The following is a 27,540-nucleotide window of genomic DNA, read 5'->3' as shown; positions in this document are numbered from 1 at the left end:
TACTTTAAGGCCCTTGGGAGAAAAATCTAAAAGGGTGGTGAGCAACATGTTGCTCTTCAGCCATTGGTTGGGGATCACTGCAATATACCTTGCTTTTACTGCCAGTTACAGTCTACAAATCCCCCACCATGCAAACTAGTGGAGTAATGTAATAAAAGTCCCAAATGTTCCCCCAGGTTTAGTAACCCGGAGCAACCAATCAGCAGGTGACTTTTACTGGTCACTTTTTGAAAGCAAACATCTGAGTTGCTAGGGGTTACTAGACCTTGTTTACCTTAGTTTTGTAGCTTCTGGTTGCGTAGCCCATGTGACTTTGTTCTAGTTTGTCGTTAGCCAGTTTCCTTTTCCTACGTAGTCTAAAGCTGAGCATACACAACCTTTCCAGGCCAGCGATTTGGCCATCCATTGGCATATTTGGCCACCCCAACACTAGGTGATGATTTTTGGCTCAGGGTTTGAGGCTTGCATCAGATACCTGACTGGTTTTTGGCCTAATAATGATTAGACAGGCTCTTCTGAGGGTCCCATACATGGGCCAATAAGCTTCTGTTATAACTTGTAGTGTTGTGGGAGTAGGCCTTGTCCTTTTCAGTTTGTCACTTCCATGTGTGTAACTCGCCTTCTCTCTCTGTAGCCCACTTACATTTGGAACGTTACTCAGAGCAGTGAGTTGCATGAGTTGCCCTTTAATCTGAATAGGGGAATTAGAATTTTGTATATGTTCAACCAGATCTTTTTCAGAGAATTTATAATTTGCCCAAATCCAGAAGTTAATTGGGTTTTAATGGAAGGCAGGTTAGGAGTTCTCATTTGCTGTGTTGCAAGCCTATGTTGATCCTCATCCAGTAAAATAATACAGTTACTTAAAGGGTAAATATACCCCTCTTTTGACATGAATTCATTTAGTTGGGCTTATGTACAAAAGGGGCATAAACACTGTCTAAATATATGTACATGTATACACAGACATGCCTGATTTCACATCACATATTGAAATGAACCCATGGTGGTTTGTCTATGACTCATAGGAACCATTTTCCAACCCAACATTTGCTCACAGTGTCATGCAAACCACTTCTCACCATTGTACAGTGATGGATTCTGGGACAGGAAGTCATAGTGGGTGGTGCACAGATTCCTGGGAGAGCAGAGGGGCCCATGTACAGAACCAAACATCTATAGCATTGTGTTACGTAGTGTAAATTTCCTCTGTACTGATATTTTATATTTTGTTGTTGCAGAGATGGGATTCCATATTGTGAAACAGACTATCACGCTAAATTTGGCATAAAATGTGACCACTGTGAGAAATTCATCACAGGCCGAGTGTTGGAGGTAAAAGAATGTTTTATTATAATTAAATATATAAAATCAGATTCAGCAAGTTCAGACCTTCATTCATTACAACTGAATGCATCTTCTACTTTCATTGGTCAATGCAGAGGGTCAGCTATCTGCTATCCCACTGATTGGGCCAGAATATAAAATGTTGATGTCATACAATAAAAGCCAGTGGTGTCCGTAGAAATACTGGTCATGAGCCTCTAGTTACACTGCCCTGTTCTTGTGATACAAAGGGAAGAAAGCTGCTCATTCATGTTCAGCAATGAGACCAATGGATGGATCATTATATTACATGGCAACATATTTTTACCAAAAATATCACCAACTTTTTAAATTTTTTTAATGGTCTCTATACCCTGCTTATAGGCAGGATTTCACTGACCGCCGTTGGCCATCTTTGTATCAAAAATGGTAGACAGCTGACTCGGATTCATGAAGAGGTAACTTCAGTCAGGGGGCATCATTGCTTAAAGGAAAACTATACCCTCGGAATGAATATTTAACTAACAGATAGTTTATATTATATTAAGTGACCTATTAAAGAATCTCGCCAAACTGGAATATATATATCAGTAAATATTGTCCTATTACATCCTTTCCCTTGAGCCGCCATTTAGTGATGGGCTGTGTGCTCCCTCAGAGATCAGCTGACAGGAAATAATGCAGCTCTGACTGTAACAGGAAGTAGTGTGGGAGCAAAAGGCAGAACTCTGCCCATTCATTGGCTGATGGGGCCTAGCATGTATGTGTGCCTTGGCTTGTTTGTGTGCACTGTGAATCCTATGATCCCAGGGGGCGGCCCTTAATTCTTGGCAACGGCAATTTTCTATTTAGGATTACCCAATGGCACATACTACTAAACAGGCAAATTTTTATGAAAATGGTTTATTTAGATGAAGAAGGGTTTTACATATTAGCTTGTTTAAGCAATATATTTTTATAGAAACCTACATTGTTTTGGGGGAAAACTATACCCCAGATGAGTGTAGGTCTCTATAAAAATATAGTTTGGGTAATGCTAAATAGAAAATTGCCATTTTGCGCACTAAGGGCCGCCCCCTGGGATCATAGGATTCACAGTGCACACAAACAAGCCAAGGCACACATACATGCTAGGCCCCATCAGCCAATGAATGGGCAGAGTTCTGCCTTTTGCTCCCACACTACTTCCTGTTACAGTCAGAGCTGCATTATTTCCTGTCAGCTGATCTCTGAGGGAGCACACAGCCCATCACTAAATGGCGGCTCAAGGGAAAGGATGTAAAAGAGCAATATTTACTGATATATATATTACAGTTTGATAATATTCTTTAATTGGCCACAATATGATATAAACTATTTTTGGTTAATTATTTATTCTTGGGGGCATAGATTTCTTTTAAAAAAAGACCACAAGATTCAGTTTATTGTTTAAATCCATAGTTAGTCAGTATAATGTCCTTTTAGAGTGGAGATATTGCACTTTATGACATTATTCCATGTTGTTGTGTTTAGATATTACTTGATAGCTTGCTCACTTGTAGTACCACTGTTTACCATATTTGTCGCGTGGCAGATTTTTCCCAAATGCCTCAGTAGAACAGGTCCGCAAAAATCTGTGTCTTGATGCCGCAGGCAAAATGATTGTTGCTTTAAAATGAATTTAGATGGAACTTTGATTTTCATTTGAAGTATCACCCAGAAATGGCAGATCCTTGTTTAATTATATAAATACTTTGCCCTTTTAAAGGGGATGTAAACCAAAATATACCAAAATGTATCATAATCAACTTTCCATAATGTTTAAACTGATTTGAAAATTATATATGTAAATGTATGTGCTATTAAATACAGTGCCTGTCTGTCCTTTGCTATTCTCTCCACTGCTGGTTCTAACTATATATATATATATAGCATTGAAACAATGCAGCACCAGTTAGGTCTCCTCCATCCAAGGCTTGTGTGCTTCAGTGATTCCTCCTTTACAGGTCTGTTAGTCACAAAACAACAGCTAGATAGCATTTTACATGCTGCTACTTGGGCAGGAAAGGGAGGGAAAGGAAAAGTAATAAAAGCAAAGCCATAAAAATAAAATAAGAGACCAATGGCTCCACATGTGGCATCTCACATTTTTCCATTGGAACAAACTCTACTCTTAACCCTGCATCTGCATCATCTTGCTATACTGTTTCCTTGTGCAGAATAATAAATAGGGATGAATCAGCCATGCATCACTGTCCTGCTGGAAATAGCTCCTAATTGCTATTAATATCTTCCCTACAAATAGCCTTTATTGTTTAGGTTTGCTGACATGTTGGGCACAGGTGCACAGAATGTATTTTTAGTTGGCTTATAACAGCACTTGTCAGTTAGCCATAAACATCAATTCTAATCCTATGCAGAGCTAGTGCCCCTGTATGGGAGATTGTGTCAATTAAAGTGATAACTTTCTCACTTACACACTTCTTCATTATGAGACAGATATAAGTGAGGGCTTATTTATAAACAGTGGGCAAACCTGCACCTGGGTAATAACGCATAGCAGCCAACTACAGGTAAAACAATGAAATGATCCAGTTTTGGCGACTCATAAGCTATTTGTTGAACCCCACGATGATGATAATGAAGAGGAGTACAGACTCCTTGCATTCCTCCAGCCCTTCTATTCCTGTTACTCGGACCTGAACCCTCTTTAGTCTGGAGGCTGCTGCCTAGGGGTGCTGCGTGGGATATAGGATATAATGGGTAGCTGTAAAGTACAAGGCTCCCTCACCTGCTGCTCATTGCACCCTGTTCTAAAGTCCCGCAGTGGGTCATGTACCCTGCAGGTTGTTGGCAGGAATTCTATATTTCTAATTTTATTTACCTATATTATTTATATTTCTCCTTTAAACATTTTTGTAAATGTTCTTTTCTACCCCCGACAACTTCTAATAATGTCACTTTTCAGCAACAGCACTTCCTTTTAATGGTGGTCAACAGGTTGCAGATCGGGTTAGGGATAAGACAGTTGCGGGTTGGGGAGTGGGTTTTAGCGGGTAGAAATGTGGATTGCAAGTCCGGCTTGTGGGTTGCATGCTGCGGCTCCGGGTCAGGTTTGTGGTTTAAAGATTGGTTCCTCCCAGGACTCTACCCTGTTCTTTATTTACACAAATAGCTTAAGTTTTGGCCAAAACTCTTTGCAGACGTGACCATAATCTTGTATTACTTAACACGGCTAATCAAAGTCATGTTTTCCTACTCACACTGGCTAAAAAGCCCTTTTATTAACCATAGGGATAACTATACAGTAATTAGGATACTGAAACAGAATGCTGACAGTGAATTAAACATCACTCAATCCTGGTGTGTATTTGCAGGCTGGAGAAAAGCACTATCACCCAACGTGTGCGTGCTGTGTCCGCTGCAGCCAGATGTTTGCAGAAGGCGAGGAGATGTACCTGCAAGGTAAGAGGCTTCCTAATATGTTTCCCGTAGGAGAAGGAAAGGTACAATCACTGAGGGTGCCAAAATGTAAGGCACCCCCCAGTAATTGTAATCACTTACCTGATGCCCCAGGCTGGTGCTCCTGTTAGCAGAAACCTGCACCAACCAGGGTACCTGCGAGCGAACCTCTGTCTTCCATCTTCTTTCATCGTGATCCCAGGGATGACACAGGCACAGTTGAGTGAAATAGACAGTTTTTTTGGTAAAGTTCAGCTTTTCACTTTACTGTGCAAGCGCATGCAGTGTGAAAAAGAATCAGTCACACGCAGGTACCCCGGGTTGATGCAGTTTTCTGCTAACAAAAGCACTACCCCGGAGTATATGTAGTCACCCCCCAGTGATTGTACCTTTCCTTCTATTTTAAAGGATAACGATACCCCCAAACAATGTTGGTCTCTATAAAAATATGTAAAACCCTGCTAAATAAACCATTTTCATAAAACTATACTTTTTTAGTAGTATGTGCTATTGTGTAATCCTAAATAGAAGATTGCCATTTTAAGAATTAAGGGCCACCCCCTGGGATCATAGGAATCACAGTGCACACAAACAAGCCAAGGCACACATACATGTTAAATAGCGGCTCAGTGTAAAAAATGTAAAAGGGCAATATTTACTGATATAAATATATATAATAATAGGTTACTTAACATAATATAACCCGTATGTTGGTTAAGTATTCATTCTAGGGGTATAGTTTTCATTAAGAAATACATGCAAGCAATTTGTTCATCTAAAAAGCACACCATAATAACAATCTTTCAGGCTACCGAATTCTGTACAAATTATTATAATCTGTTTGCGATATAGCACCGACACATTTACACAGCGCGTTACAGAGATTATTCATCATTCACATTAGTCCCTGCGCCAGTGGAGCTTTGTTCATTTTTATGTGGACAAAAGGGATTGCCTATTACAGGGCACAAGATGTAACTGGGCATATTTTGGCATACAATACTCTAGGCGACTCATTTATCAATGCAGGAATCAATAGGTGACAGTTACACAGTGCAGTTGGGTTGTGCCGAGGCTCATTAGGAAAGAAGCAATGGCAATGACTTCAGCCTAGATCATCAGTTTCCCTGTTATTTTAGTTCTTCTATAGATTGTAAAAGCCAGCGAGTTCCTGGAAGTTGAATAACAGCTTTTGCTGATCAAATGTATATGTTTATGCTGCCCGTTTTTGAGCAAATTGCTGCTTTTTAGAGGTCACTTGTGCTGGCAAAGCAACTTCTTCACAGCTGAATGCAGAACAACAAATAATATTATTTGTTCAGAGCCCCACGGAGCAGCTGTACTTTCAATAAACTGCAACAGATGCCCAGCAAAACATGGAATGGCGCTTACATAGATATGTACAATGTCCCTGGTTTGTGTCACACAGAGAATGGGGGAAAGAGTTAATTCCTTATAATACCAAAGCATAAATATCCTCCTTAATAAAAAGCAAAGGCAGTTACATAATGGAATTCATTCACCGTGGAGGTGATGCCTATAGCACAATCATTTATTTTAGAACAAGCATTTGAATGTTTCTAATTAAACACAATTTAATTATTAAACTTCTGCAGAGTGCTGCAATTACTGACCTGAGTATTGCCCAAATAAACTCAGTCATAGAGTATAAGTATAAGAGCTTAGGGTGCATTTCAGCAAGTAATATATCCAGTGACTAATAACTGTTGTCTGGCCTGAAAATCTATGATTACAGTTTACTAGGAGATTGTGGTGGCATTCTACAATTCCTGCAATATCTCCCTACTGCACCAGCAAATCAACAGTTACAGTCCCTTCCCAGAGGCTATTCGACCATCTCTCCCTACTATACCTGCTATTCCACAGCCACAGTCCCTTCTCAGAGGCTATTATCCCCCCATTGCTATTATAGGCACCATCTCTCCCTACTATACCTGCTATCCCACAGCCCCAGTCCCTTCCCAGAGGCTATTATCCCACTGCTACTATAGGCACCATCTCTCCCTACTATACCTGCTATCTCACAGCCACAGTCCCTTCCCAGAGGCTATTATCCCCCCACTGCTACTATAGGCACCATCTCTCCCTGCTATACCTGCTATCCCACAGCCACAGTCCCTTCCCAGAGGCTATTATCCCCCCACTGCTACTATAGGCACCATCTCTCCCTACTATACCTGCTATCCCACAGCCACAGTCCCTTCCCAGAGGCTATTATCCCCCCACTGCTACTATAGGCACCATCTCTCCCTACTATACCTGTTATCCCACAGCCACAGTCCCTTCCCAGAGGCTATTATCCCCCCACTGCTACTATAGGCACCATCTCTCCCTACTATACCTGCTATCCCACAGCCACAGTCCCTTCCCAGAGGCTATTATCCCCCCACTGCTACTATAGGCACCATCTCTCCCTACTATACCTGCTATCCCACAGCCACAGTCCCTTCCCAGAGGCTATTATCCCACTACTACTATAGGCACCATCTCTCTATAAGTTTAAGTATTTGATGCTTCCACTGTTCCACAGTTCTGTCCCTGTCACATTGAGTGATAGAACTGAGCAGAGAAGCATCAGAAGACACTTCCTGCATCAGTTGCCATTCTGCTGCTCGCCACATAGAACAGCAGGGGCACTTCTGCTATACATTTATAATATCTTCAGTGTTAAAAATAAATATCTGACTTGATGACTTATGTGAATTTCATTACTATTGTCTATTTTGTGCAGGAAACTCAATATGGCACCCCATATGTAGGCAGGCGGCCAAAACAGAGGAAAGGAATAAGGTAAAAATATTCCATGGTTTTACAAAAAATGTATTATATTTGTATTATTAACAGGCATTTCTAAACCTCCAACAGATATAGTTCATTAAACAGATTTATTTAAATCAAATATGTTCTTTATATTTTGATCTTTAAAGGGGAAGGAAAGGTAGAATCACTGGGGGGGGGGGGCCAAAATGTTACGAACCCCCCAGTGATTGTAATCTCTTACCTTATAGCCCAGGCTGGAGCTGGGGTATAACCTGGGGTATAAGGTAAGCGATTACAGTCACTGGTGCCTAACATTTTGGCACCCCCCCATACAATATTTCCTGTTCATTTCACCTTGGCCATAGCTGTGCACTGAAATCTAAACAACTGACAAGTAACTGTTTTTAGATATGTATTTATGTGTTTTTTCATAGGAGACAAGAACATCCTCAGAGAGCATCATTTCAGTACCTGCATCAAGCACATCAGGATCCCCGAGCAGAGTTATTTATGTAAGTTGTAGAGATAACTGCCTCGGAGTAAACCAACTCTCAGTGTTAACTAATGACTAAAGGCCTGAGGATCCTTATACAGTATTTTTTGGTCAAGAGGCCTGTCACTACTTTTCTGTTTTAGTTTGAATTTGCACCAAATACAAGATATCTTACCTCTTCTTCAGGACTCTTAACAACCTAACATTTATATTCTCTTTGTATATGTAGTAGTTAGGCAGGTTAGATATAGGCATTATGGTTGAACGTGATGGACATTTTTTCAAGCCAGCTTACTATGTTACTATGTGGTAGTATTAAGTTAACATATATTATTCTTGTTTTGTTTTTTCCTACTATGAAGGTGTTGTTGGGTCAGTTGTCAGTTTAGGCCACATACACAGGCCAATAAGCTGGCAAGCCAGCAGCTACTGTTGGCCTTTATACACCCACATTTAGATCCTAAGCTGGTGTACAGCGTCCTTTAGATCCTAAGCCCGCTAGTAGTAGAGTGTAATAATGCTGCCACAAAGAACCCCATTAGATAACCCATCAATGGCTCCCTTCAGTGACATGAAGCATGGATGCTGCTGATTTAGTTAGAACAATAGGCAGTATTTTGTCTCTTTGTGATTCAATTCAACAACTGCGCTGGTAGTTCAAAATGGAAGATCCTAACCTCACTGCCATATAAATAGGCCTGTAAAGAGTGGATCATGGAAAGTGAGTTGGTAAGCTCTGCTAGAAATCAGGAAACATTGGTGCTAAGTCATTGGCAGGCTTTCACTTTGCTTGCTGATTACACAGTACCTATGTCATTGGCAGGCAATTGGTTAACATCTGTTTAGCCTTGAATTGTGAATAAAAGATAAGAGTATACCTTAATGAATACAATGAACTCTACTTTTTCAATAGACAGTGGTAGCCATTGCGCTATCTAGTTATGAACACCAGGGATGCTATTGGTCAGGGCTTTTTAAACCTGGATTCACATAGAGGATGGTGGGTCATATCCAGTTATCATTTATTTGTGTGGATACAAATGTCCACATTTCTTGTTAGTGCTGGGGTCACAACTTGTGTGCATAAAACACTGGGTTTATCCTCAATAATAATGTGACACTAAGCTGTTTATACTCCTTTTGCCCTGGCATCATATAAAATCTGGAAAAACTATTTTTGGTTGACCCATTAGAAAGGGAACTATCCTTCAACACAGCTCCGCCCTGTAAACATATATGCCATTGATCTGTTATAAAGACAGTGGAAAGTAAAGTTATTCTTATAATAAATTATATTATGATTCATATCAGTATGTAGCTTGCTTATGTGTTTCCTGTTATGAACAGTTAGAAATGCCTAGAAAACGATATTTTTCCCAAATCTATCTTTAGTGTTGAAGTGCTATGGGCTGGGGCTCCTGGTCTGGTAACCTAAACTCTACTTCCGACCCATTTCATAATCTCACCCCCTTTATCTACTCAAACCCTGTAGGGCTGAATATTGCCCATTCCCTTCACATCGATGGAGTTTTCTTCAACGGTCAAAGAGCCTGTTCTTTGCATTTATGGACCACCTTAAGGTACCAGGTCTGGGTAGTATTCACAAGCTCTTCACCCCCCTATAGAAACAGCCCCGTTGGCCTTAGTTAGTTGCCATGTTCACTATAACTGCTAAGAAGAAACATTGCAGATGGTGCCTAAGGTCAATATATTCTATATCAAAGAAAACAATTTTCTGACCATAAGACTGCAGTTAGTTATCCAAATTAGCCTCAGTTGGGTAGTTGACCCTTATGTGCATGAAATGTTATAGTTGTTCATTGACACGCAATTAGTTCTTCCCCAGATTATTGGTGGAAAGCTACAAGCTTTACTTTATTTTGACAGTAATAATAAAATATATTTGAAATCCTTTTGTATATATGTATCTATATTTGTAAGACCAGGGATAACCTCTAAAATCAGCAGTTGGCCAAGTTTATCTTCATACATGACCTTCTTGTAGTTGAAATAACAGCAGAGACTCCACATGGTACTATACATATGGAGCTGACTATATGCTCTGATATGTTGTGTAATAATCTGTCCTGTAGTTTGGCTCCATCTTTAGTATACCGTAGTGTTCTTTTCACTCTTCATTGGAAAGAGTTTCTTGCAGATTAAGGACCTTGTGTCACTTCAGCTGTTGAGAATTACAATGTTTATCATCTTAAGCCAGACAATAGACATTTTGTTGAATAAACTGACTTTTTAGCACTTTTTGTAGCTTGAAGAACTATGTTTAATCTATGAGTAACTGACTTTTACCTGACTTGCACTGTAGCCCCATGGGCTTGCATCTGTATTGAGGTAGCTGGAGCTACAAGTCCACATGGGTTGGAGCAAAACACTTCCTGTGACTTCCTGCACTATCCAGATTTCACAAGCGAGGTTACGTTGCCTTAATAGGCTTTCTAATTGTACAACCTACAAATCATCCCAAACACTTCCAACATGGCTATCACTACTGGCACTTTGCAAGGGTTAACTTTGCCTTTTCAATTTACTCTTAATTAAATTGCAACAAATGATTATGTTTGTTATTCAACCTTTCAGCGCAGGTCAACTGGTCAGCCACAAATGACAGGGTAGTATCTGGTGGTTGCCTCCCCCCCCCTTCACCCAAAGACTTTTTACCCTCCATTATTCTTCCCATGTTCTGTCCAGTGTTCTGTATATTCTCATTTCCTTTACTTCTGTTTGTAATTCAGGGATTCTAAACTTGTGCTCTTCTGCTGTTCAGAACTACAGCTCCCAGAATCCTCTCAGAGCTGTTGTTAGGAATCATTGTTTACAGCAGCACAAGCCCCATAAACAGTATCCCTGCTGTATCTGTGCATACTGTAAGGTTTCCATGCTGTATTTTGTGATTATTATTATTATATTGCTCTTTGTCCGGCCTTCTTGTGCTTTGAGCTGTTCCTTTTCTCTTGCCTGTCTTTCACCCCTTTATTCCCTCTCTTCTCTAGGCCAAACTCGGGGATGAAATTCTTGACTACAAGGATTTGGCGGCCCTGCCTAAAAATAAAGCCATCTATAATATTGACCGTCCTGATATGATCTCCTACTCTCCATATATCAGTTACTCTGCAGATGACAGACATAGTTATGGGGAGGTACTGGAAACAGAGGCCTTTCTTTTCCATAAAATTGAATCTAACCCATGAATGATTCATTTTTAACAGAGATGCTAGTGTTATTGTGGGCTGTGAGATACTGTGTGCCTTACCCCTCATTGTCTTTAAAGAAAACAACGCCGCTATCCAAAACCAAGTGTGTGGCACAATCTCCTAATTCATACTGGCCCTGGGCTGTGCTTCTTTTTGGTTTGATTTAATTCCCATTACAAACTCTCATGTACCATATAACTCCCATTATCTTGATTTTATCAACCCACACTAATCTATATAACCTGATCTTTCCATTGACACAGCTAATTTCCTACCTAGTCTTTTAGGTAAAGGGAAGCTATACCCCCAGAATGAATACTCAACCAACAGATAGTTTATATTATATTAAGTGGCCTATTAAAGAATCTTACCAAATTGGAAAATATATTAGTAAATATTGCCCTTTTACATCTTTTCCCTTGAGCCGCCATTTAGTGATGAGCTGTGTGCCCCCTCAGAGATCAGCTGACAGGAAATAATGCAGCTCTAACTGTAACAGGAAGAAGTGTGGGAGCAAAAGAACTTTGTCCATTCATTGGCTGATGTGAACTAGCATGTATGTGTGCCCTTGGTTTGTTTATGTGCACTGTGAATCATATGATCCCAGGGGGCGGCCCGTAGTATGCAAAATGGCAGTTTTCTATTTAGGATTACCCAATGGCACATACTACTAAAAAATATATTTTTATGAAAATGGTTTATTTAGATGAAGCAGGGTTTTACATATGAGCTGTTTTATTCAATTTATTTTTATAGAGACCTACATTGTTTGGGGGTATAGTTTTCCTTTAAGGGATCTATAGGAGGCTTGGACTACCTGCAGTCCTTCAGTGTTCAACTATATTTACCAGAATCCAGGGAGTGTCTAGTGTTCAGATCATACTGGATTGCTGCCATGGAACTGGGTTACAGATGATACCTAGACTGGTATTAAAAACTTGTTGTTAAATGTTCCTCTGTATCCTCCCAAATATTTGCGATTGCTCTTTAACTTTCTATATACATTTTCCCACCACTTCGTCCTTTTCTAATCTTAAAATGACAGTATGCACCTAAAAACAATTTTGCTTAAATAAATAGGACTTTGAAATTAACTATTTTTTAAATTGCCTATTTTTTAATTGAAAAAATATGTTCCTGTTTTTGATATTATAAAGCACTTATTTGAAACTTGGGCTACATTCACTGAACTTACCCCCCCCCTTTCCTATATAAACAGGGCAGTTTATTCAGAGCTCCCTATATACCTATATTCAAACAAACCTCTCCCTCTAAGCAGCAGTCTATGAGCAGCTCATTATTAGGGGCTTCTCTGTGAACTGGTAATTAGTATTTTTCATCTTCTCTAAAATTCTTTGGGATCAGGAGATGTAGGAAGTGACAGGAAATGTTAAAGTGAAATACACTTCATATTCTTGTTTAGTGCAAGTACAGGTATTTGACCCCTAATCCGGAAAGCCATTATCCAGAAAGCTCAGAATTACCGAAAGACCATCTCCCATAGACTCCATTTTAATCAAATAATTCAGGGTTTTAAAATTGATTTCCCTTTTCTCTATAAAAATAAAACAGAACCTTGTATTTGATTCCAATTAATATATAATTAATCCTTATTGGATGCAAAACAATAATGTTTTATCTATTTTTTAGTAGACTTAAGGCATGAAGATCTAAATTACGGAAAGATCCCTTATCCAGAAAACCCTTGGTCCCGGGCATTCTGGATAACAGGTCCTATACCTGTAATAAGAGAAACCATAGATAGGTTTTGCCTATTTCTTATAATAAAAAAAAATATGTTCAGCACAGGGCCTATTCATTGAGCTCATGTTGAAAATGGGTGTATGCTGTTCCTTTAAAGACTAACTAAAACTTCTACTAATAACAGATATAATTAGTTTGTATACCTGTGGATTATGTTTTCTGTAATGATCCGGAAAACCAAAACTACTGAAGAGCGGATTTTGGTTGTTTGTTTCAAAGGTAGGATGCACATCTGTGTTTCTGTAGCATGAATGTAAGGGAATTAAGAGCAATACAGAGATATTGGCTTTTTTGTCAGTATTCCATTCTCATAGAAGCAATAAAAACACCACTAATCCTATGAAGAATAGTCTGAAGGCCAGTTAGGGAGAGATTGGGGAAAACTCTTGCTCTCCTTGATACACCTGAAAGTTTCGCTTGAAGGATCATTTGGGGTAAAAACATGTATATTGCCCTTGTTGTCTGGGAACTTTAGTTTAATGACTGATGTGTCAATGTTTTGCTATATTTGTAGCCTTGTTATGAACTAAAAGGGACCCTGACCTAAGGTTTTTTTTGTCTTGAACCAAAGAAGTATGACAACCAATAGGCTAGACTTTATTAGTAATGATATAAGGCTGTGCTGTGCAACTTAATACATGTAGTGGCCAATTATATCTCATATAGCATGATAGAGGGCCGGATTACATTAAAATGATAGTGTCCTATAGTGAAGTCTGTAGAGCCTCTGAGCACACTGGGGGCAATAACATTCCTTTGAAGGGCCACATCACGCCAGCGTGCTTCCAGTTGGACAGCCATGATCTTAGGTATTGAAGTTGTGGCATTCCCTAGGAGGATATTGTTAAAAACAATATTAGGAGGTATGTTATATTGTTTAATATTTTAACCTATCTACAGTACAGCCCAGCACTGCAGCAGTCCCCTGTAGCCAGGGAGTAAGACTGGGACTCTTTGAAGAGAAAAGTATCACATTAATACGGCAAGCATTCCATTACCATAAGAAGATTAACATTATTACAGATACAGAAGCCCTATGGGGCTGTGTAGAAAGTATTCATTATATGTAGCAATACTATTATTTCCAGAATATGTGCCAGTCACATACAGGGCATTGTGTGCGGGTGCCTCCCTGATAGAGGTGGGCTCATGAGCTGCAGTTTAAATGGCATATAGTTTAATCAGGTGATTCACAAAGCATTTTATGTAATGTGGATGTGCATTGAATATTAAATAAATGTGGAATGGATTGCCCCATGCCAATGGCACAGTTTGAGCTGAATATCATCTTGTGCCCCTCTGCTCTGTAGCTGCCTGGGGAAGAGAATTTATACAGCATGCCGAGCACCACCAGGGCGCATTTCAAAGCGATTCCTGCCCTTTAACATTAACATATTAGTACAGTGAAAGTAGCAATTGTGGCTGTAGGCCATTCTTGTCTCCCTAGAGATTCCCTTACCTAGCAATCTTTGCAGATTTGCATTCTGCAACAGTATGCCATTGTTTGGCACCAACAGATAGAAATATGAGAGATTTTGCTGCGTTGTGTCTGCTTTTGCCCTTAGTAAATTTTAATAACCTGCAACTGGATCTGTCTGTGAACCACACGAGCCTTTCCTGAGCTCAGCCTTCACAAAGCACAAACAGACGAGAGCGTACAACAAGCTGTACAGATCCCAGCACATGAGCCGGTGTCACCTTACCTAACATACTACAAATGGAAAAATAAAACTGCTTTGGACTGATTGTGTTCTCTTTGTCCAGATAAAACTCTGACTTTTGAAGTTGTTTTCAAAGCAGAGCAAATTACTGGTGTGGAACCAATTCTTAAGTGCATTGATGACCCCTGGAAGAAAATGTGCAGAGCTTCTACTGTGGGGCTGGCCCAAGGATCTGTTAGGTAGGGATGGTTTTGCTAAGGGCTGCAAGGGCATTTACCCCAGGTAGGTAGCATCAGAGGGTAGTACTATATGGACTCGTATATAAATATCTTTTAGATATGCCTATTTGCCTATTATGTGTAATAATAGGTCAAGAGTGTGTTGGCCTTCTTTCATTGATAGATGGCTATAAGTTGTACTGCAGTGTAAAGCTGGCCATACACTTGCCACTATCAAATGCCAAGCAGTTCCCTCCAGACTGCAGCAAGGTCATCAAACAATCCGATATTGTATTGATATGTCCACCTCACGGTTAGAGATATCAGACTGATCCAATGATTTGCCCCTAGGACCAAACAGTCAGATCACAATGACAGGAATACAGGCCGATGGGGCAAGGACTGCTGAGGACCAACGAGCCTTTGCAGTCATCGCTCCAATGAGATTTTTATTTTTGTATGATTGATATCTACACAATTTTTGCCCAGATATTGGTCAGATAGGGCCCGTTTGGGTGCGCCTTACATGGGCAGATAAGCTGCTGAATTTGACTGGTGGAGATAAATCAGCAGCTAAAATCTGCTGTGTATGGCCACCTTTAGTCAGCTTATTAGCACATCAGTGAATTCCACCCAATGCTCTGTCCAGCAGATTTCTGGCCAGAAATTGTGGGTCCAATAATTGGATTAGCCTGAGTTGGCCTGGCACATGGAAGGCATACCCAGTTTTAATCTTACCATATTGCCCTACCACACCTGTTTTTTTTACCTACAGCTGATGTTCAGGTCGGACCCCTAAAAGGCAGCCATGACCCTCAAGATAGATACATAGCGGGATTTTCAATGTAAGGGACATATGCTGAACTTTCTAATATTGATGCAGTCAGATAGAACTACTATATATATTTCAACTGATTCCACAGATTATAAAACAAACCATTTTGGTTAAATATAGCCAAATGGAACATTCCTTGGAACTCCTTGGTGCATATAGATGGATATTTTAAAGTTTACTGCCCCTTTAACCATTCCTGTCCCGTTAGTGTTTAGAAATGAATGAGGAGCTTGATGCAACCGTGATTGTCACATAAATCTGGATTATGCTTCCTTCTGCATTCCCATCGGGTATTTAGTTGTAAGGAAAGCCTTGCCGAGCATCCATTCATGAATACATTATCTGTGCATGAGAATGAAGAGCCCTGGGAGTTATGACTCCATAGTCGCATTCCTCTGCTGCTTATTGCCAATGTTATACATTGCTACAACTGAGCCCTTGTGTGTTGTACTAAGCGCTTACCTGCAACCCAAGGGGATCGCTTACCGAAAAACTGAATATTTCATACATTTTAATTTGAACTGCTTTCCATTCCAGATGCCACAGCCTACTGTATTTCCATCAGTAACGCCATGCATGGTTTCCAGTCACTAATTTCTTATTTTGTGTTGCTGTTTGCAGTCACCTCAGTTGCTCTCTCCAACACCTACAGAGGTAATTGTCTTGTGTTTGCCTGTTGTCCATTACTGCCAATTGAAATACACTGGATTGCTGCATACATGTATTTCTTGTCATACCAAGTGACCCATTCTCAGTGCAGAGGGGCCCAAATGCCTAGGAAACTAAATAAATCAGGGATATCCAACCTGAGGCATCCCAGCTTTTCATACAGAAGCCTCATTTATGACTGCAAGTGTGTGCTACATTGAGCATGAAGGTCCTTGCAACCAAACACACCTTGCAGTTCCGCATTATTCTGTGTAACAACGTTATCAGAAAAACAAAAAGCAAAAATTGAACGTTGCACTGCATTGTAAATGAGGCTATTAAATACTACAGAACCGAGCTTAGATATCCCTGATGTAAATACAATTATTAGTTACAAAAATACTGATATTTAATACAAATTTCTACATATTGTTGCAGATTTTATCCGATAATAATAATAATAATAATAAAAATAATTGCCATTGTTTCTCATGCAAAAATGCTCAACAAAATTTCTCAGCAAGTGAAAATATCCCAGAACAATCCATTGTGAAAATTTAAGTGCAAGTCAGGATCTTTTCTGTCAAGTCCATTTGACTGACCCAAGCGGTGACTGACCCAAGCGGTGGCTGACCCAAGCGGTGACTGACCCAAGCGGTGACTGACCCAAGCGGTGGCTGACCCAAGCGGTGACTGACCCAAGCGGTGGCTGACCCAAGCGGTGACTGACCCAAGCGGTGGCTGACCCAAGCGGTGACTGACCCAAGCGGTGACTGACCCAAGCGGTGGCTGACCCAAGCGGTGACTGACCCAAGCGGTGACTGACCCAAGCGGTGACTGACCCAAGCGGTAACACTTTTGCACAAAGGTTATGGCTTTTTTTTCCAACATATCAGACATAGAAGGGAAGATTTGGTGACAAAAAAATGCTGTAGCAAATAGGTCAGGATAGTCAAATCAGGTGAAAAAAATGCAGGGAAAAAAAATGATTTATAGTTGCAATTGACCAATGGGAAATACTTGATATTTACAGAGACCTCAACCTCCTCACATCTGAACTAAGAAAATGCCCAGACCATGCCCCTCTGCTGCCCTCCGTCAGGCCATTGAATATGGATGACTCCCAAATGGATTGAGAATCAACCTGATTTGATACCCCTCCACCTAGTCACCTATAGTAACAGCCCAGTCTCCCTTCTCTCTTTGATTTGGACCTGAATTTACATTAACGCCTGCCATTGAAAATCATTAAAACTCAAATGAAAATCCTCAGGAAATAGCAGCATCAGTCCCAGGGAAAAATGGGCATAAATCCATGGCTGGGATGTAGCCAATATGCACCCAAGCTATAAAACCTCTGGGAGGGTTGACAGGTCTAGCTTTATTGGTAATATTTGTGACATCATCAAATGGAGACCACTGTCAAGTGATGGCTGCCAGTAGCATTTTGATGGTGTCAGTAAAATCACAGCACAGTGAGCAACAGTTTTAATTGACTCTTTTTCCCATAGTTGATTGCTTCCCTTTACTTGACTTGCTTCTTAAGCTGGCCATACACGTGGCGATCTGACGATGTTTCGTGCGACCATCGGTCGCACGAAACATCGTCAGATCCGCCACACACCATTCAGGGCTGAATCGGCAGGTAAGGAGGTAGAAACAATAGGATTTCTACCTCCTTCTGCCGATTCAGCGCTGAAGGGAGATTTTGGTCAGGGGCCTTCTATGGCGCCCGATCAAAATTTTCAAACTGGTCCGATCGGCGAGTTGGCCGATATCAGCAGCTTCCTGCAATATCGGTCGACTCGCCGACATACCATACACACACCGAATATCGTACGAAACGAGGTTTCGTACGATATTATCGGTGCGTGTATGGCCACCTTTACACTTTGCTCACAGTGGCTGCTCGGTCAGATTAGATAAACCATTTGTTTTTATCCTTCTGCAGAGCGGGGACTTTTGCAAATAGAAATATTCCTGGTAAAAGGACAAAGTACATAATATTTACTTGTGTAATAACTGATTTTCTTTATGATTCACACCAGTTATGCCCTGCCTTCCTGTTTGTGTTGAACTATTGCTCCCAACACCCCCTGACAGCCTTCCCCTGGGAATTTCAGTTTAACATTAGCTGCATGGCTGCAGGTTATTACCCATGTTAAGGTTTTTCCTCTTAAATAAAAAAAACGTTGCCCTCCATTTTGATTTTGCCCTGAAATATTTGTGGAGTGAAGCATTACTAAATTAGGTCCGTATGTCCATTGCTGGGAGATGCTGTTTTCAAAGATTACCTCAGTAAAATATAATAATCATAATTAAGTATCATTATGTAGGTAATTATGATGCAAGCTGTTTATATAACCCTGTCAGCATGGTTATGGTTGCCACCTGGCTGTATTTTACCAGATTGGCTGTTAAAAATGATGCTTAATGCCAATGTTATTAATAGGTAAAAAAGGCAAAAATATAGGAAGGCCAGTATTTTTTTTCAAAAAAGGTGGCAACCCTAAACATGGTGGACCCATTGAGAGAGAATCCATAGTACCAGCAAGGAGGTTATCACTTCCCTCATACAGTAAGCTGCCATACTTCTTGGTTAATGAGATGGTCTTTGTAGATCTAAATACCAACGGCCCTATCTCATGTTTTTTGGGATCTATATGGAAGCCCTCATCCCAGGCAGGTAATATGGCAGCTCCCATGCCTAGGAATGAATGCAGAGTGTATTGAATACTGTTTGAGCTCACAACTAAAGGCATAAATAATTAACTTATTACTTACTTATCAATTTTCTGTGTTGTCATTAGGGAGACCAAGATGATCGGTCACTTAAACAGTACAGAGCTTCCAGCCCCAGCTCGACTGGATCTTTAGGGTATGGTCGTTATACCCCCACCTCCCATTCTCCGCAGCATTGCAGCAGAACAGGTATATCATACCATTGGTGTTTCCCTGCTGTCTATTCATAAATAGATGTGCTTGTGTGTATTAGAAATCCTCATCTATAAACGCATAAAACATGCCAAACCAGAAAGTTTTCAGTAACCTGGGGACACGTTCAGTTCAGCAGAGCAATTGAATTTTGCCTTCCAATATCAGCAGATAAAAACCTCTTTATATCACATAACAACACACCATAAAGAGGCTGCCATGTGGCTTTTATATAGACGTGCTATTTTATAATTAAGGTGTGTGGGTCACAATTTAATATACTTTCATGTTTATTAACAAGTACAGACTGGAGATTTAGAACCTCCATTTAGCAGTCTGGAAATTTGCCTGCTAAATCATCTGACCACCCACATTAATGTGCAAATTGGAGTATCCATATCCTTCTGCTTATGGTTCAGATTAAGGCAGGTGGAACTTCCTTGCAGCCCAGGGACTCCTAAACAAGTAGGGATCATCATCCAAATACATTGATTATTTTGAATATTAATTCAAAACTATTGTGTTTACCCTTAAACAAGATACATAGTGCAGCCACAGTGCGCTCTAGTACTTGCACCCGTGTCTTTAGTAAATTAGCCCTTGAATTGAATTTCAGCTTCCAATGTCGGTTCAATAAATTACCATTTTTTTCACCTTGTAAGGCCTGTATAGGCAGTCTTATATGATGTTATATAGTTTTTTTAAATCTGGCACCTAGGCAATTGTCTCATAAAAACAGCAACTATTTGCTGGTATATATATATACACGCATACACGCACATATACGTAGTGCTGTAGAGAACATAGATAAGCCTAATAAAGCTAAATGCCAGCTACATTCCTGGTACTCAGGTTAGTGGTTTATTCAGAGAGAAACTAAAATTAGGTTCTACAGCTAAAACATTAATGTTAATAAAATTAAACTATACTTTACCTTTTAGTACCTTTTATTGTTGATTTGCATTTATGCTGTCTACTCTATAAAATTCTGCCGAAACAAAAATCAAAACTTTGTCCTTGCAGGCTATTAGATTGTATCTGCTAATACCTAAACCTCCTCCCTTTCCTATTTTGTGTCTGCGCTAATGTAACTCTCCTGATACAATCTCTCTTTCTGACACACATACAGTAGAGAGCTTAAAAACCATGTGTAGATTATAACTGGATTATGTGGTGCCATGGGTTATCTTTATGCCTAAGTAATAGATTAAATTTATAGACTAAAACATACCATCAAGCTCATTTGTTCTAATTCTCTAATCTACTCTTATTAAACATACGTAGTATATATATAAATAAATGTATGCCAGCAGATACTTATCAGGTTGTTAACAATCTGTCACAGGCCTCCCAGTCTTTAACGTGGGAAAAGCACTGCAGGACCCAATAAATGACTTTTGGGAAGCCAATATATTTGATTTGCGCTAGAGTGAAGCAACTATTTCCTTCCATCACAGTATGCTGGGATTTTGCTCTGCCCATTTGCTAAGAAAGGATTGGCAAATACTGCATGTTCCCATGTATTTTGATTGAATGAACCATTTTGCTTATCATATTGTTCCCAGTGCTTTAGGACAGGCAACATTCCACTCTGTAGCTGCTTCAGAACTACACAGCTCGGATTGGAAGTTTGCCTTTACCTGCTGTAGAGCGCTCTGCTGCTAGCTGTGCAGCATGGGTTCCGCACAGAGGAACTAAACCCTTTCTCTTCATTTACTCTATTGCCTTATCAGCTGGTACCCTGCCTTTTGGTACCAGCAGCTGCATCTCCTTGTCCCAACACACAAGCCCTACATCTACATTCAGGCATCATTACATCCCTTTCTTCAAAGGTAAGGACAGGAATGCCGCCTGTCATGTGATTCCTGTAGTAAACCTGTCACTGTTTGGACTATTTTATTTCTGTGGTTGCATGGCTCTTGTATTATGCTCCTTTTGATTCAGTTGTACGACATTTCATTTATGAGCTTATGTTAAAGTGGTTGTTCACCTTGAAATTAAATTTTAGTATGATATAGACATTGATAATCAGAGACAATTTGCAATTGGTTGTCATTTTTTATTTTTTGTAGCTTTTCAGTTATTTAGCTTGTAGTTTAGCAGCTCTCCAGTTTGGAATTTTAGCAGCTATCTGGTTGCTAGGGTCGTGTTTACCTTAGCAACCAGGCAGTGGTGTGAATAAGAGACTGGAATCTGATTTGAAGAGGGGCTGAATAGAAAGATAAAAATAAAAAGTAACAATAAAAATAAAATTGTAGCCTCAAAGAGAAGTTTTTTGGCTAGCGGGGTGAGTGACCCCAATGTGAAAAAAGGCAAATAATTCAAAAACTACGAAAAATAAACAATGTTGCAAGTTGCTAGGAATAGTACATTCTATAACATACTAAAAGCTAAACCACACCTTTAACAATCTTTCACCTTCATTAAAGCAACATTTCATTCATTATTAGCAGGACAGTAAGAAATATATCATCCCAGTAACAAGGGGGTGTTCGTTTCAAGGCAAAATTGTGTCGTCTTCTACAGAAGAGGGGTAAATTATTTGCAGAACCCCTGTGCAGCCATTGATACTCACTACTGTCCTATGGGTAAAGTCACGTAATTTGCAACTCTCTAACCTTGACCTTCCCAGGCAGCCTGGAGGTACAGTTCAACAGTACATGGAGGACATTCTTGCTATATCTGCAGGTAGCTGTTAAAATAAAGGAAACACAGAGAATGTCAAAATGCTCTGCAACCCAGCCCTGGTGTAACTCTTTGTGAAGTTCTTGATGGGTCGGCATTTACACGTTGTATATGACACTTCTCTTGTACATCCAAACAATACACAGGCATTACAAGTGGAATATGTAGGTTTGTTGACAGTTAATTATGCTATTCACATAGACTGCCATTCCAACATCCCATTAGCCACTGCTCTTCCTAAAATATCAGCAACATTTGTTGTCACATTGTCTTCTGTCAATCATTCCCCAAGAAACCCCCTTCCCTAGCTTTCCTTGAGGCCTTTCCATCTAGCCACGATAGTGAAAATACTGGATTGTGCTTTTATACATTGTATATGATGCTTCCAGCATCCCTTATTTCTAGTATTTCTGGTATTTCTATTACTGTTTCCTTTATTGTAATAGTTACCTGCATTAATAGACATCAACCTTTTCACAACTTAGGATATTTCTTTCTCCACCATAGATTCCTGCTAATAAAAAGAATCAATGCTCCAAAACATCTTTAAAAAAAAAAAGCTGCAAAATGTGTCCCAGTTCTAGTAACGCAAAGCAGCCTATCAGATGATTGCTTTCAAACAGGTAACCAGTAAATACTAATGTACAGGATGGTTGGTTGGTATGGGTTCCTAGACCTGGTGCAATTTTTGCAGCTGTTATATTATATTGGTTGCTAGAGCAAATTCTGAGCCTGGTATTACATTTTCCCAAGTCTGTCAGTGAACTGCTGTCCCATTAGATAGGCTTATATGCAATCCTAAACCTTTGTTATGATCTTGAAATGCTGCTTTAACCTTGCATGTTGGGCACCATATTGCCAGCTAAACGTAACTAATGGAGTCATGTTCCTAACAAATGATTGTCACTTGTAACCTTTCTGCATCTGGACTCACAACTGATCTGCTACATTATTGTGTAACTGTGTCTGTTGGGAAATGCGGTCCCGAGTATATGTGTTTTATGGATTTATAAACAGTTTGTCTAGAATAGTCTAGACTGGTGCCCAATGGAGTGACCAACATTTAATCAGGTTATTAACCTGATTTAAAGGGTCAGTATTCACTAAGGTGAGAAGTCTCACCCATCTAGCCCAGTATCTCCATGGATATCCATCCCACTGTACTATGGGCTTATGGTAGACACGAGTGAACATGGGAAACATCTGTCTGTGGTCTCAACAAGCAGTTTGATCACTGTTTTCCCCATTAGAGTCATGTCACTCATCTGAAATTGAAATCAAAGAGCTACACAAAATGGGGTAGGGGCATATAAGAAAATAAAAGGAGATGACCAAACCCCAGAAATTGACCCCAATGATGCCAATGTTGTACAGTATCAACATGTATAATTTCTGTCTGTGCCTTAAACAACAATGTAGAAATGTATCTGTCATAAACACAGGAGAAAAGTATATTTCCTCCTACCTATGTTTTATTGTAAGATTACTTCTAGTTTGGATCACACGGCGACCTATATCTGAAGAGATATGTTCCACAGCTGTTAGGAGCACAAGTCATATGGGAATGGCATAAGAAGACATGATTTTAATATAGCACTTTCCTGTTTTTCTATTTTTATACTGACCGAGTAAAAAGGGTTTTATTAATCCATGATTATCGCTTAGCTTCTCATAATGATACTATGAAGGGAGAATATCCCCCCTGTTAGAACTGTAATTATAGCAATCACTTCCCTTTCCCTTTGGGTAGAAGGATTCTTGGATATCCAGAGATTCTGCAAGAACTGGCAAGAATTAGCAACGGCTAGCCAAGAAGTAAAAACATTTCAGTTCCCATTGGTGGTCCAGCATTTGGGCAGGCCATATAACATACATTTAGAAAACATAGGGGCAGATTTATCTGTGTCTAAAACTAGAGCTCACTGCAGTATAATTCGCCCACTCTCTATTCATTCCTATGGGATTTTTAGAAGCCTATTTATCAAATGGTGAACTCTAACTTTCACCCATTGATAAATACTCTTCTAATCCCATAGGAATAAAAAGGGAGCGGGTGAAATTTACTGTAGTGAACTTTAGTTTCACACTTTGATAAACCTACCCCTTAAGGTGGCCACACACGTGGCGATTTTTGAAAGATCGTTTCAATCCGCCACTAACGTTCAGGGCTGAAACGGCAGATATGGAGGTAGAAACAATAGGATTTCTACCTCCTTCTGCTGATTCAGCCCTGAAGGCAGATTTTGCTCAGACGCCTTCTATGTCGCCAAATCAAAATCTTTTAACCAGCCTGATCGGCGAGTTGACCGATATCAGCAGCCTCCTGCGATATAAGTCGCCTCGCCGAACGAGGTTTTGTACGATATTATCGGTGCGTGTATGGCCAGCTTTAGAGCCATTTGCTTTACAGTCTGCAAACTGCAATGGGGAGGTAAGACTTTGCACTCTGATAGATTAAACAGGTTTATTTAATATGGCTATTGAAGCACCTAATTGTTCATTGTGAGTAAACCATCTCTATATAGCAAATCCATTTGCACTACAATGCTGAAGGTTGTTTTTTGCTGAACTAAAGATCAGATTTACTAACTAATTCTAACAAAAATACTGTAGAAATGGTGTTTGCCCCATACCATGAGAGGTAGCTGGTCTCATTTACAAACATGTTTGCACCATAGCCCTTGTTTAGTAATCGAGGACTCGAATGTGAGCCTCAGTTCTGCCATTGGGGAACAAGGGGGGCTTTATGTGTTGAGGAAAGATAAACACTAGCTCTTTCTGCTAAGCAGAGGCAGATGTCTTGTGTATTTACTTACACTGTATGTCAAATTCTAATGCATGTATAATAGTTATTTGTGCATGGTTAATGTATTGGTATGAAAGAATTAGCATTATGCTATACTGTGGTGCGGTCATTATCCTATGGCAAGATGCCTGGAATCCAGTGCTGGGTGCGCTTACAGCTCATTTTCTGTAAATATGTCTGACAGCGCTCTTCTGGTGTTAGAGTGGGGCCCAGGGGAATGCAAGAATCCTAGGACACTAAGGTTGAGAAAAAATACAAAAATGAAGTATGTCTGGTCCCTGAAAGTCTTGTTGTTGCTCAGTGACTCTCAATCCCACCAGCAGCCTAATGGCTCTGGCACACGGGGAGATTAGTCGCCCGCAACAAATCTCCCTTTTCGCAGGCCACTAATTTCCCCGGATTGCCATCCCACCGGCGAAAATGTAAGTCGCCGGTGGGATGGCACACGCTGCGCAGGCGTTTTTGCCAAATCGCCGAAGTTGCCTCGTGAGGCATTTTCGGCGATTTGCCATCCCACCGGCGACTTACATTTTCGCCGGTGGGATGGCAACTGATGGCAACTCGGGGAGATTAGTCGCCCGCGAACAGGGAGATTTGTCGCGGGCGACTAATCTCCCCGTGTGCCAGAGCCCTTAAAAGCAAAGACACACAGAGCTACTTAGTAGCAGCTACTTGTCATGGCTACTAAATGCCAGAAAATTCCACTGTCATAGACAATACTGAGAATTGCCTCTGCTAAAACACATGTAGAGACAGTTATTAGTAACTGATCAGCATTGTCTGTTTCTGTAGCCACTACAAGTAGCTGCTACTAGCTCCGTGTGTCTTCACTCTTAGAGTTGTCAGTCATCAACAGATGGACGGTGAAAGACTGAACACTCCTGATTTTACAAATCAGATAAATACATGCCATTTACTGTTAAATCATTTCTAGCCCAGCTTCTGCTTAGTTCAAAATGCAGTCACTTTCTGTCCTGTTTCAGGTTGGGTTACCCCTTTTGAGACCTCTGTTTGCCTCTGGTAAGGGCCACTGGGGGAAGCTTTCCGGGGGTTCTTTCCTCTATATATGGGTCTCATTGCTAAGTACTTTGTTTCTCTCCTCGCCTTTTATCTCTTTTCTTTGCTTTTTTTTTCTACTGGAGGCAGTGAAAGTGGCCGCAGCACGCCCAGTCTATCCATGTGCTCAGACAGCAAATCTTCTTCTTCCTCCTATCAGCAAGCGCCTAGGCATTTCCATATCCCAGGTAGGCCAGCAACTCACGGCTATGATATTCTGCACAGGGGAACGCTAAAGTGAAAAAGCTAGTTTTGCTATGTCGTAGAAAGGAAGTATTTTATATGACTCTCTATTTTGGTTATTTTTTTTTCTACTAATTAAGGGAGCACCTGCCCTGTGGGAAAGGGCCGCCTTGTGCCTGCCGGACCCCTGACTTAAAGGAACAGTATCACCAAAAAATTAAAGAGCTTTAAAGTAGTGAAAATATAATGTACTTTTGCCCGCAAAAAGTTGTGTGATTCTTTCAGAAACCCTACTATAGTTTATATAAATAAGCTGCTGTGTAGCCATGGGGGCAGCCATTCAAGCTGGAAAAAAGGAGAAAAGGCACAGGTTACATAGCAGATCACAGATAAACTCTGTAGAATATAATGGCGTTTAATCTGTTATTGGCTATGCACCTTTGCCGGTGCGGGAACTAGGCAGAAGAGGCAGCTGCCTAGGGAGCAATGATTGGGGGACGCCAGACAGGAGCCTCTCCTGCCTACCCCTAGTCCTGCTACTTGTCATTGCCCCCGCCGCTTGTAATTAGTGGTGGAGGCAATGACCGATCGGATCGCACCCCCCCTTGCGTTTGCTTTGGCGCGCATGCGCCGTTCGGGGAGAGGGGGAGTGGCCGAATGCCTAAGCACACGGAAGGGGGTGGGGGGTGCAGGGGGGGTATCCGACCGGGTTGCCTAGGGCGCCCGGTCGGCTTGGCCTGCCCCTGCCTGTGCCTTTTCTCATTTGAATGGCTGCCCCCATGGCTACACAGCAGCTTTCTTTATATAAATTATAGTAGTCTTTCTGAAGCAAACACACAACTTTCAACATTGCGGGGCAAAAGTACATTATATTGTAATTACTTTTATACACTTTCATTTTTTGGTGTTACTGTTTCTTTAAGTGGAGTAGTAAGGGGCTGGCTTTTGTTACTGTTTATCTTCTGGTGTTAATTTACTTTTAGGTTTAAAGATAATGGCAGGTGGGGCAGTTTTTAGGAGCTTTGAGCACTTTTTACATAATCCAAAAATCTATTAAGGCTTTTCCAGTGACATATAGCCTAATGTGCGTTGGCAAGTGTGGTTTGAATATAAATGCAGCTACAATGGTTTTATAGGCTGCTTACAATAGGGAGCTCAAAGTGCCTGAAATAGCCTCATGTGCCATTACCCTAAGGGTAACTATTGCTATGTAAAACATTTTTCTATTGCACTACAGGGTCTGCTCTGGGGTCAAGTGTGAGTATAGAATTCTCAGTGGAAAAGCCATTTTTTACTCATTTCCAGCACATGTTACAGGGGATTGAAGGCCACCCCCATGTCGATCAGTGCCATTCATATGTGCAACTGCAGTAACCTATATATTCCACCCCATGCAGTAGCGCAACTAGCCCCCTACCAACCCCCACAACAAAATTATTCATAAACATATACTGAAGCTGCTTATTAGTCAGTGTGCCTTTGGTACCTCTATACCCCCTG

At 40.5% G+C, this 27,540-nt stretch overlaps 1 protein-coding gene across 13 annotated transcripts in view; it reads left to right on the top strand.

Moving 5' to 3' along the window:
* ablim2 (actin binding LIM protein family member 2) overlaps window positions 1-27,540 on the top strand; it is a 107,594-nt gene that overhangs the window by 54,455 nt on the left and 25,599 nt on the right. For 4 of the 13 annotated variants that reach the window (XM_031895322.1, XM_031895324.1, XM_031895321.1 and 1 more), the window contains exons 6-14: window positions 1,242-1,335; window positions 4,683-4,770; window positions 7,520-7,578; window positions 7,983-8,060; window positions 11,050-11,196; window positions 16,350-16,382; window positions 19,187-19,307; window positions 21,044-21,142; window positions 25,944-26,045. In XM_031895322.1, the coding sequence (XP_031751182.1) occupies window positions 1,242-1,335; window positions 4,683-4,770; window positions 7,520-7,578; window positions 7,983-8,060; window positions 11,050-11,196; window positions 16,350-16,382; window positions 19,187-19,307; window positions 21,044-21,142; window positions 25,944-26,045 (821 nt within the window). The remainder of the gene's footprint in view (window positions 1-1,241; window positions 1,336-4,682; window positions 4,771-7,519; window positions 7,579-7,982; window positions 8,061-11,049; window positions 11,197-16,349; window positions 16,383-19,186; window positions 19,308-21,043; window positions 21,143-25,943; window positions 26,046-27,540) is intronic. The other 9 variants (XM_031895323.1, XM_031895326.1, XM_031895328.1 and 6 more) reach the window with 6 other exon arrangements.

This window comes from Xenopus tropicalis, chromosome 1 (assembly GCF_000004195.4).
Source record: "Xenopus tropicalis strain Nigerian chromosome 1, UCB_Xtro_10.0, whole genome shotgun sequence".
NCBI classification, from domain to species: domain Eukaryota; kingdom Metazoa; phylum Chordata; class Amphibia; order Anura; family Pipidae; genus Xenopus; species Xenopus tropicalis.
This window is presented reverse-complemented; position numbering and strand designations above follow the sequence as displayed.